Raw genomic sequence first — 12,998 nt, 5'->3', positions numbered from 1 at the left:
GATTAAAAATAAATTGACTAAAAAAACCTGAGTTGTAAAAAAGTAGAACAAATATAAAGATCGATTTTCTCCACCTTTTAAATCAAAACTGTTAGTAGTACAAACAGGCATGACTTTATAAACCTTTGACGTAAAGACCACCACTACCATCACATTTTAAATTCCTTTACCCTCAGTGATGTCTTTGGCTCTGAAGAAAGAAGAATCTTTTCCTTTGTATGCGTGCCTCTTCAATCTGTGGCCATAGTTGTCTCCTTGTTTTTAGTAGTTAGAGCAGTGGTAGGTTACTGGTAGCTCTTTGCCACCATTACTTCAGGCTTGCTCATTAGAGATAAATATAAATGTAATTTTGACCATTATTTAAAATTTCAAATTTTTATATTTCTGTAAAACTGGTTTAAGACACTGTCCATTGTGAAAGCACTATACCAATAAAATTGAAAATGAAAATTGAAATTGAAATTAAATGCTGTAAATGTAAATGTAGATCTTTGCTTTAGCTTCTGTTTCTTGCATAATTACAACCCTTTCTTTTCTGAATGGAAATCTTATCCCGGCTGAGTTTTGCCATTCAATTTCCACCTAATCATATGGCTTACATCAATGTGGTAGTGTTGGTCTTCTCCAGTATCTTGAATGACTGCTTAACACAGTACTGTTTTGCAAATTGGAGAGTGTATGTTCTATTTTCTTTTTCTTTAAGAGTGGAGCACACAGAGCTGAGTCAAGAAGAGGGACAATCCATACATCGCTATTAGTGTATGATTGCATAGCACCTGTTTTAACAACTTCCATGACATCCTCAGTTAAATCTTAGTATTTTGAGGTGAATGAAAGCACTTTGTTGATCTTTTTATCTTGCTCTCTTGGTCTTTTGGCTGTCTATTATTAAGTTTTCTTAGCAATATTCTTTATATTTATTTTGGAATTGTTCTCAATTTTGAATTTACATATAAAAATGTTATTTTTGGTTTTCGTGAACATGAATGGAAACATGTCGCTTATTTTCTAAACCTTATTTTTCTGTTAGCTAAAAATAATATTCCTTTAGTCACATTTTCTAAAAGCAAACCTATTTTTGAAGATTCAAACTTGAAAAGAAAATGTATATTGAATCTATTGAATTCTCTAAAAAAAAAATGAAAGCAAGTAGAACCATGTGTTTATTTAAGGACTTAACACTCAATATGGTCTAAAAGACTGAAGGACATATTATGACAATAATGACAATAGTTGTGTTCTACACATTTAATTTAAAAAAAAAAGACTCACCACCAGTGTGTAATGTTTGCCTGAGTTGCATATCAGCAAGTCTATGTCCACATCAACCAATATCTGATCATTTCATCCATGCATGCAATTCCTTGTTCCTTGTTCATTTTAAATTGTATTCTCGGTTATACTCTATTTACAAGTAATAAAAAGCATCTATTTACAACCCTACCAATGCTTCATTTTGTCTACATTGTTAATAAAAATATACTGCTCAAACATTAAGGAAAAACTTAGCACCAAGTCATTTAAACTTCAGGGACATTAATCTGTCTAGTTAGGAAGCATATGTAACTGATCAATCAGATTTCTCTGTTTTGGTGCAACTGAAAGTGACACCAGGTGCCCTTTGAAGCAACAGCAAGACAAACACCCAAAAAAGGGAATGGTTTTGCAGGTGGTGTCCACAGACAATTGCTCTCTGCTTATCCTACCTCACTGATTTGGCTGCAGTCTAGTTTAGAGTCATTGTCACTACTTGTAGCTTGAGGCAGTACCAGCAACCTGATGTTGCACAGGTAGTCCAGCTTCTCTAAGATGGCACATCCATACTTGCCATCACAAGGAGTTTGGGTGTGTCTCCCAACACAGTTTCAAGAGCATGGAGGAGATACCAGGAGATGGGCTGTTACACGTAGAGAGCTGGACAGGGCTTTAGAAGGGCAACAATCCAGCAGCAGGACTGATATCTGCTCCTTTAAATGAGGAGGACCAGGATGAGCACTTCCAGAGCCTTACAAACTGTCCTCCAGCAAGCTACTGGTGGGCAGGTTTCTGACCAAACTATCAGAAACAGACTCTATGAAGGTGGCATGAGAGCCTAACATCCTCTAGAGGGACCTGTGCTCACAAAACAGCACCATGCAGCTCAATTGGCATTTACCAGAGAACAACGGAATTTGCAGCTCCGTCACGGATGCCTGTTCTCTTCATGGATGCAGGTTCACACTGAGCACATGTGACAGATGTGAAAGAGTCTGGAGATGCAGAGGGGAACATTATATTGCCTGCAACATCATCTAGGATGAATGGTTTGTTGGTGGGTCAGTAATGGTCTGGGGAGGAATCTCCTTGGAGGGTCACAAAGACCTCCATGTTAGCCAACGGTAGTGTTACTGCTGTTAGGTACCTGAATGAAACCCATTGTCAGATCTTATGGTGCAGTGGTCCCTGGGCTCCTCCTTGTGCATGACAATGTCCAGCCTCATGTGGCCAGAGTGTGTAGGCAGGTTCTGGATGACAAAGGCCACCTCATAAGGAGCATGCCCAGACGTTCTTGGAAGTGCATACAGGCACCTGGGGGCCATACACACTACTGACTTACATTATGAGTTGCTGTGATTAAATTCATTTAAGTTGGATCAGCCTGTAATTTAATTTTTAATGATTTTCTGAGAGATTTTTAGTTCAACCCTTAGTGGGTTGATGATTTTGGTTTCCAATGACTATTTTCACATCATTTTGTTCTCAACGAATTACACAATATATACGTAAGTAAAGATTTTCAACTTCAATATTTCATTTACTGAGATCCAGTGTGTGATTTAAGTGTTCTCTTTTTTTTGGAGCAGTTAGAGTTACTGAACTGTAATCTGTGGTCAGGTTTTGATGACATGGCCAAAATGTGACAACTTTCTATAAGAAATAAGTTAATCAATGTTATTTTCTCTTCTGGTCAGAACAGAATTCTGTGAATTGTAGTAATTACATGTTGTTCCTCAGGGCTACATATGCAGACATATTCACGATACATTCATGATACAAATATGAAATCACCGCCTAATAGTCTGACTCACATGAGAGGTGGCTGTAGATATTTTCCAAAATGCCATTTTGAAAATATGTGCTTGCTGAATATCCCATTCCAAAATCATGAGTATTAATATGGAGTTGGGATATGCTTAGGGAAAGACACAGCTAAATTTTTTCACTTAAAAAAGCTTTGTTGCCCTCACTGGGGTTTGGTGAAATTTTGTTTGGTATTATTAGTAGGTATCAATCTATCTGCACTTGTAGGTGATAATGTGCCCAGCCTAGCCCTGTGTCCATAAAACATGAACATACATATATTATACACTGTATTTTTTTTAATTGAAACTGCTTTTGTCTAATGGATCTACATGTAGCTCCTATTACAGTAACACACAAAAATACATTAGCCTTGGGCTATAGTCTTAAAGTAACTGTTTCAACTAATACACAATCTTTGAATTTATAAAGAAACAAATAGCATCCACTCAATAAAGAATAACAAACAGCACCATGGTCAGACTACCATGGTAAGGTATACTTACAGAAAATTTTAAGCAAGTTATTCATTACCTAAACGAGTTGTAATTGTAAATACTGTATAATTTAGTGAGTTGTTTGCTATTGCTTTAAAACCTTGGTTGCAAAAATGACAATTGGCCTGCAAACTGTTGTGTTTCCTGATTGAGGCTTTAAGTATTCGGTCCTCCATCTCCTTCTTTCTTACATCTTTTTCTCTTGTCCTTCACTCTCATCCATCTGGCTTGGTGCTGTGACTCTGTTTAAACACCACTCTGCACTATCCTTTGTTGGCCAGCTGGTTAAAGTTTGGCCAAGGTGTAAGGATGAGTTGAATGGTGGCAGGCATAAGAACTCTGATATATGTGCTGCTGAAGTGGGCAGGGCAGAAAGGAAAGGAAACTGTTGTTGGTTTGGATTGGCCCGAGAAAATGGGAGTGACTTTGAGATGCAGTAGGGGAGCAGCAAAGGGTGTGAGACTGATGGTTGAGCTGTTGATAGACATATACACATGAGTCCAAGTACAAATATGCAATTTGCTGAAGATATGTGCTAGTGAGGAGACAATGCTTTATTTTAAACAAATCTAATAAGTAAATAGTACAAAAACATACAAATATACAAAGACAGCATTAGACATCTTGTTAAATGACACTGTAAATCATTTAAAGGTTCAGGGAAGTAATTTTCAATACCTCTGTTCACAGGTGGGCTGTAATGTGATCCCTCAGAAGAAAAACGAGAGAATGGTAGAGAGCTTCCAGACTGAAAGACAGAAAAAGAAAGGTACTCTATGCTGTGTGCTAGGTTCACTATTTAATATGTATGATATATTTGTTATGATACATACCTGTTGGCAGCTAGCCAAACTGGGATAATTCACCAAAATCAGTTTACTGAAATTAAATTTATATGTGAATCGTTTTCCTTTGGTCTTATGAAGAATCCGCTTATTGTAGTAATATCTGTCAACAATAGAAATAGTATATATGAATATTATTATTGTCCAGTTGAATGTAGTATTTAAATTACCTGCATTAATACAGGTTTAGTGTGTGTGTGTGTGTGTACCTCAATGCTCTGCTCAGTTTGTCATAGTTCATATGCAGCTTTCCCTTCCTCTCTCCCCAAAGCTTGGCCAGTCGCTCAGGGTCTTGGATAACAAACTCTCCCCATTCACCACTCCATGTGATAACTCCGCTTTCACCCCGACCTAACAACTCCAACAGGAAATGCCACAGCTGGACTTGCCGAGAACCTGGAGACCAGGCTGGCTTATATGCCCAATCAGGAAACAACACTGCTGGAAGCAGTTAACAATTAACCAAGTGAATTTTTATAACAGAGAGAAGAGGTATGTTAATGCAGGCCTGATCAGATAGGTTTAGGTAATTTACCTTGGTACAATGCATACTGGTCAGAATTCTTTTTGTTTTGCATGTGTACTACTGGTTTACCATGATGACTTTCACTATCTGCAATGTGGCTGTGATTTTCAGAACCAGGCACCGAAGTTGTTCTCCACTATCTGCAAAAGCTTTGAATGGACTTAATGGCAACAGAGCTTAGTCCTGATTAGTGAGACATTCCACAAGCAGCCATATGTACAAAAAGCTAGGCCTGTCAGGTCCACCATGGACAATTCCCCACCAGATCCCCAGAGGTCAGCCTCTCTCATAGTTTGAATGTCTTCCATGGTTGTTTCACTGATCTCATACACACACTTGTCTTGTGTTTCCCATAATTAATTCTCTATTTATGAGTTATGAGTTTTGTCCTCTTTAGTTGCTTGGCAATTGTATTGTATTGTGGTTTTACTGTAATGTGGTTAGTTAATTGCGAGTCAATCTGCTGTTGTGTTCTCCCAGTTAGATAACTGGCTTGTATCCTCTCTTTTTTTCTAATCTTTTGAACCATGCCTTGACTGTTTTCTGTTTAGTTTATACTTCGTTTTAAAAAATAAAGAAAGTCTTCACCTGCACCCACCTCCCTAAATTTGTAACAGCCTCACCTAAAATTTCATGTGGCAGTTAAATATTTACCAATGTGTCTATATTATCTATCACTCTTGGTTAAATTCAATATTTATTTTAGTTCATTAAAATATCAGTATAACCAATAGATTTACAAAGGGATGGTATCCTCTAACAGATTTAATTAAAGTGGTTACAAATTAAAGATTCATTGTACAAAAAGCTCTTAATAATATAATTTTGGGTCCCACCCAGACACAATTCCCTGGGAGCCAAAGGGTGCTTCACGATTGGGTTTTGCATTAGGAAAAAATGTTCATTAGATAATAGTCTCTTTTTTTGTTAATTTTGTGCAGTTTTGTCCTGCCCAGACACACAGTTTCACTGTATAATAATTGGAAAACATCTCAAAGGGACTAAACTATTCTTCCACAGACAGGAAATACAAACAAAAAATTAGTTAGGTTAATCACTTAGGTAGTTACATTTGAATAAAGAAGATAATCAAACAGATTATCTTCTTTATTCAAATGTAACTACCTAAGTGACATGGCAGGCACTAGTAATGTTGTGAACCTGATTTTGGAAAAGTTATGAGAAGTGACTGAGAATTAAACAGAAATGCAGGCAAATGCTCAAGACTGATGTAGTGCAAAAACAGCTCCAGGAAAATTGATTGGTCATGCTGGTAATGCTGTGCCAAACTGAATGGTTACTAGGAAGAACAAAGGTTCTAAAAAATAATAAATTCTTCCATTTAGCACTGGCTATGTACCTAAATCTTTTAAAGTTAGCAGTTATCATACCCTAATTAAAAAGCCTGACCTCAACCCATGTCCGCTGTCCAACTATAGAACAATATCAAACCTCCCCTTTATCTCCAAGATCCTAGAAATCATTGTAGCACAGCAGTTACACCTACTGAACTCCCTATGAATACCAAGGTAAAGGTTGGTGTTCCACACGGTTCTGTTTTAAGGCTTTTTCTTTGCTTTTTCCTTTGTATATGCTACCTCTGGGTAAATGTCCCTGGGTTAGTCCAGCATGCAGCATCAAGAATCCTTACTAGAACAAGAACATATGACCATATCTGACCATATGATCATATCTTATGCACACTGTATTAGCTTCTAATCCAATTTTCCATTGATTATAAAATACTACTATTGATCTGTAAAGTTTGGATGTGGATTCACCCTGATGCCCTAGTTCTGGTAGGAGTTCTCATCACATAGAAACCCCTTGCTTTTGCTGAGGATGGAAAGTTATGGAAATGAACAGCCTAACAAAATGAGATACTGTGGATGGTACTATTTAGAAATCATGAAGATGGCTTTGGCCTGCAATTGATATAAACAGTTTTGCTACGATGGCTTAGGACTGCATATGCTATGATAGCTGCAATTGCCTCAGTTTTCCACTCTGTGTGCATCAGTAAACAGCTGATAACTACAACAAAATTTACTTCATTTGAAAACTAGAATGAACTCCTGAACATATAATACACAGTTAGAGAAGTATCACACCATTCAGTTCCCCCAGATAAAGATGGGTTTCCCTCAGGGTTTCTTCCTCATCGCTTGCTTCTCTCAAGGTTTATTCCTCTATCACCTCTGGCTTGCTCATTAAGGGCAAATTCATAAATTCAAATGTATATGCTGAATTTATGTTTCAGCAAAGCTGCTTTGTGTCACTGTTCATTGTTAAAAGTGCTATACAAACATAAATTGAACTGAATTGAAAACAGAATTCCAGGAATATTTTTTCTATGGTTTCAAGATGAATGTTGTTGGCTTAAAGGACAGAGACCACTTAGTTTGTCCACCTGGTTTGATCTTAAGCATTTAGTGGGATTGAGGTATTTAATGTTTCTGCAGTGTATGTAAATGATACCATTATTTTAAGGGCAAAGGAGACCACAGTTAATTTAGCACAATTCCTTTCAGCAGGTGAGAGATTAAAGGAAAGCTATTGGAGTTGATAAAGCATGATTTCATTCCCCAGTCCTTGAAGTGTCTACTTCAAGCATCAATGGCAGTGAATAAAATGAAGTAAATTGTGCAATACCTCTACACTTATACACACTGATACAGAAGACAATAGCTTTAGTTAGTGTCACACATTAGAACGGGGAAACTGTGATCTCAGTGACTCTGACCGGGGCATGGTTAGTTGCACCAAACAGGGCCAGCTGCAGTTTTTTCAGAAAGAGCTGATCTCTTGGAAGTGTACCCACAATGGTGTAGAAAGAAAACACCCATCAAGTGGCAGGAATATCTTGTTAATGAGAGAGGTCAGAGGAGAATAGCCAGACTGGTTTGAGCTGACAGAAAGGCTACAGTTATATATTCTCAGAAAGTACATCAGTTGAAAACTGAGGTGGATGGACTACAGCAGCAAAGGCCATAGACCATATAATGGTCTATTCCTACGTGTTTAGGGCTATAGTGGGCACAGGCCAACTAATAACGGACAGCTGAATATTGGAGGAAAACAGTTTTACACACTGTCCAGTTTAACAAATAGTTTTGCTTGATGTTTGAATGGAAATATTTAATGATTATATTTATTTACACTTTTTCTAATGACCATTTTTGTACATTTTATCCATGGGTGAAAATTCTGAAGGACACTGTAGAGTGAATATAAAAATTCTACACCTACTAGTTATTGCAAGTTGTAATGTAGAAAATTAACTCAAGATCATGTTAAGATCAAATCATTTCTGATCTATTTTCATCTTTACTGTGATATAGTAACCAACAATATTCAATTAAAAAAACAAAAATGAAATGTTTTGGAAACAAATAACTTATAATAACTTGCTTCAATAAGTGTGCACACGCATTTCAAATGGGGCATGTGACTGTGCTCATAATGAAACAATCACATTCAAACTTATCCTCAAACGTAATTGTCATATGCATGTCATCAATACAATGATTCTGATTAACCACAATCAGCTGCTGGAACCATAATCTGCAAAGATCTTGCAGCATGTACAGGATCTCAGATCTTCTTTGCAGTTGGGACTGAAGCTCTAATCAAGATAGAGCTCCAAATAAAGCATAAAAACAAGTCAACAAAGTGGCTTCAGAAGAAGGGCAAAGTTTTGGAAAGGCCCAGTTAGTCCACAGTTCTAAATTCAATGAAAAACCTGTGGAATGACTTGAAGAGGAAATCCCCTCCTAATTTCACTGATCTTGACTATTTTTTGCAAGAAAGTGTAGAATCAAATACAAATAAATCAAGATGTGCTGAATTGGTAGACTGACCCAAAAATGCTGTACTATATTTCAAGCAAAAGGTGCTTGTAAAAAGTTTTTTCATTTGTTTTTGAATTGAATTTTTTTGTCAGTTTCTATATCACATTAAAGGTGGAAAATATTTGACATGATTTATCTGTTTATTTATCATGTTTTATTTTATACAGCATAAAAACCTGTAGTTTTAACAGGGGTATGTGGACTTCTTATAAGCAGTGCAAATGGCTTGGGAATCACGTGTTTTGGGTGATACTGGCATTATGCTGTAGGATTCAGGATCAGGATGTACTTTTTACTTACATATTTTTTGGATTTGTCTTGTTACCGCTTATCTGAGATGTGACTGATGTATTGTGCTTGTTGTGGACAATAAAATGTTACTACTAATACTTTTACTACAGTTATAGGCACTACACCATGTTTAGCAACATCCCACAGTCAAGAAGATATTTAATAATCACTTAATGACTTATTCTGGCCCCTTAAAGCATCAGGCACTCTAAACTGTACGAAACAATAACCTTGGTTTGAAAACAGTAACCTATAATTAGTAACAGTAACCTATAAAATATGCAAGTATTTTAAATGTTAAAAATGTAATTTATTTTAAATTATTTGTTTTTTATTTTCTGCTTCATATTCTGGCAAACTCTACTGTTTAAGCTCTTTCAGCATCTTGAAGAAAAACAAAAAAGATGTAAGGAAACACAAAGAACCTCTGCTGTGTCCTAATTCCCATGCCACTTGAGTTACATAAACACACATAGACAAGCACTTACTTTGACTCCAGTATGGTGAAATGAGGGGTCCCATATTTGAACTGCAGCTACAATGCATCTACAAGATGATAAAAAATATTTTGTAGCATACTCCAAAGACTGAAACATATTTTGGTTAAATTTTACATGTCTACTGTACAATGTACTACACATTTACTTTAGGAATTTTAGAAACATTGTGGCTGAACCATTTAAATGATCACTTTAGTTCACTTTAGTACTAATGTCATTCTAGTTGGGATCCACTTTTAAGACTTGTATTTGTAAAATTTCACTTGAGATAACAGCTTATTGTGATATATAGATTTCAGCATGCATTATTAAATACTATTATTAAATGATTATGAATCACTAATTAAAAGCTATGCTAACAACAACAACAAATTAAACATTCTGCTAATTCAAACAAGGTTTATGCAAACGATATTCATTTATGACTGCACAAGAGAACAACTATCAAATTAAAAAGGCATTAAGGAATTTAAGTTTCAGTCCTCATGCTTTAAACAGCATACATTCAGTAAAATACTGTGTTCTTCACTAACATTTCCAAACTCTGTATTTCAAAAAATTTGTTTCCCAGGAATCCACAGATGTTAGAAAATCGTTGCTCTTTTCCAGCTCTCCATACAGTTGACCCAGGTATTCAGTGTTCTTGAATGTTTGGTTAAACTGGATAAAAAAAATAGAACCAAACAAAAAAAAAGTCTTGTGTGGTTTGTGAAACAAGTCAACTGAAGTATTTCAACAGATTTTATTCTTTTCTAAAAATTCATCATCTACATTTACTAAACTGTGAAAAAATTGCTATTGAAGAAATCGCCCACCCTAGTGGTTTTCTACAAATGGAGAAAATACATAAATAAATTGTTTCAAATATAAAATGAAAGTAAAAATGTGTAATACGTAAAATATTGTCCATGTTCTTACATTTTCTGGTATATCAAACAACTCCTACTACTACTGGAAGCAAATAAATACTCACTTTATAGGAAATCCAGTCATTTGAAGTATTTGCCTATTAGCTATAGAATTAAGAAAATGGAATGCTAAAATATTACTACCTTTTTAAAGTGTGGAGATCACGAGTCCTCAATAAGAATATACCAAGTGATGGGGAGACAGAAGAAAGGACATCTGTCACCTCATCTCTCTCTTTCTCTCTCTCTCTCTCTCTCTCTCTCTCTCTCTCTCTCACACACACACACACACACACACACACACACACACAAACTCCTCCTCTCCTGTAATTGATTAAAGGAAAAATGGGAAATTGAGCAGAATTTAAATGTATATTTTATTAATTCACTCATTTGATTATAATGGCACATTTTTATTTTAAACAATTGTAACTAGTAGGTTGCTGCAAAAATATAGAGACTTGGAAACATTTGGACAATCAACCATTATAGTGCAGTCATAACAAAAAGGGTTCAATAGTAGTACTGTAGAGAACCATTTAAAAACATATTAAAGAAACATATCCAAGATGGTCCCTCCAGAATCAGGGGGCAACACCAAACATAATAGGGTTCATAAAGAAAATCTTTTAAAATTTGCTTTTTAAAGAAAATGGCCAAATGGTAATGTAAAGGTTTGCTCCTGTGTTACTACATCATTAGGAAAATTATTATTATTATATATTTATACCTCATATTAAGATGACAAAGACAACACAAAAACATTTTCAAGTGAAAACATTATTAGCTTGTTTATTCAATTTTCTGTAAAATGTTCTCATTACTCAAATAACCAAATGGCTATTTCATGGAACTTTGAAAGTTACACATACTTGAATTTAAATGACTCCAGGTTTTTATAAAGAATAAATACAGGCTGAACTAAAGCACCATTGCTTCCGTTTTAAAATATATCCATATTAAACATTGATCATGAAGACATATTTCTTCAACACACAACCTTTATGTAACGAAAGCATGAAATGAGAAAAAAAAACTAAAAAATAACTTTGAACAGAAACAGGCACAAGTGCTTATGACTTTTCATTAAGGCATGTTATCATTCACTATACCAAAACTACTGTCACTAATATTAACATCATCAAATGAAGAAAGATATGCAATTACTCAAAAACCTTGACGTCAGCAACTTATTACAGCAGACCATAGCATAGCAAATATTGCAGTCATTTACTTTTGAAATTGATCATGCTAGAATATTCCCTGGCAGGAATGAGGATAGCGATTTAGCTAACTAAATTGTATTTTAAATTCACTCTTAAATTAGAAACATTAAACTCTGAGAAAGACATCAAACCTAGCAAATTTGGCTAGAATGCTAGATTATAAACTAATAAACACGAGATAAATAAACAATGAAATAAAGGCTTCGTTTTTAAACAAAATAAAATTTTGTGCTCAAATGATACTATCACTATGAATATGTAACTAAAATTAAACATTTAAGGAACAACAGACAAACTAAGTTTTAAACACAAATTAATCTGAAGATGGGATTACTACCGACGACATACAATCACAGAACATTCAAATAATGCCCTGTGAATGCATAAAGGAGGTGTATGTATAATCAAGCATACATTTAACATTCAAAAAATGGTGTGCTTAAAAATAAATGTAAAGAAAAAAAGAAAAGAAAAAAAAAAGAAAAAAGGGCTGGTTGCTCTATTTCCATTTCTCTCCCTCTGGAGTGTGATATATGACACCAGAGGCTTTTAATTCCAGTGTAAAAACAAATACATCTCTAGACAGATATTAATAATGCATACCACTAATTGAGTTGAATGCATGCTTTTAGTGACGGTGAGACAGTGACACGCACGTGCACACACACGCACATACACATACACACACAGGCCACATTATGGTATAGAGTCAAGACATGCCTAAGTGAACTGTGATAGTAAGAAAGATTTTCATTTATGACAGCTTGTACAATGTTCACTTTAATAATGAGACCTTCTCATATCAGGAATAAACTGGCGGTGAGATCAGTCGATTGTTTTGACACTGACTATTCTAAAGCTGCTTAGCCCTCCATCTCATCCATCTCCTCCATCCCTTAGCAAATCTGCCAATCCCTCTCATTCTAAGCCTCTCTGTTAATTCCTCTTCATGCTGAGAACAAACAAGTTGTAATAATGAGTACAAGGTCATGCTGCTCGTCATAAAGACTGAATCCTTTTAGTATTAAAGAGGATGGAGTTGCCGGTGTGTTTTTGTGCAGGGGTCAGTGATCCTTTATGGTAAGAAGGGGAAGAAAACTCTCCACTTTCCATTGTGGGTATAAGTCAGGAATATACCCTCTATCATATAAACAGAAGGTTTGAGTGTTTGTGCATCTTTTAGTAGGATATATATGTATGTGATACGGATGTGTGTGTGTTGGAGGACTGTAAGCATGCTAATTAGCACCAGTTGAGAAAAGCCACTTAAACAGGGCTATAGGGGCAAAAACAC

The 12,998-nt window shown here is 35.5% G+C and overlaps 1 protein-coding gene across 1 annotated transcript; it reads right to left on the bottom strand.

Annotated features, from left to right (window-relative positions):
- Positions 1–1,212: 1,212 nt before the first annotated feature.
- Positions 1,213–10,548, bottom strand: LOC131370955 (ETS domain-containing transcription factor ERF-like). The gene is made up of 6 exons (XM_058418590.1): positions 10,104–10,548; positions 9,559–9,616; positions 4,612–4,840; positions 4,391–4,505; positions 4,236–4,305; positions 1,213–4,031 (listed from the first exon to the last, which is right to left on the bottom strand). The coding sequence occupies exons 2-6, from the start codon at positions 9,614–9,616 to the stop codon at positions 3,745–3,747; spliced, it is 759 nt and encodes a 252-aa protein (XP_058274573.1). The 5' UTR covers positions 10,104–10,548; the 3' UTR covers positions 1,213–3,744.
- Between the last annotated feature and the right edge of the window lie 2,450 nt (positions 10,549–12,998).

This window comes from Hemibagrus wyckioides, linkage group LG20 (assembly GCF_019097595.1).
Source record: "Hemibagrus wyckioides isolate EC202008001 linkage group LG20, SWU_Hwy_1.0, whole genome shotgun sequence".
Taxonomy (NCBI): Eukaryota; Metazoa; Chordata; class Actinopteri; order Siluriformes; family Bagridae; genus Hemibagrus; species Hemibagrus wyckioides.
This window is presented reverse-complemented; position numbering and strand designations above follow the sequence as displayed.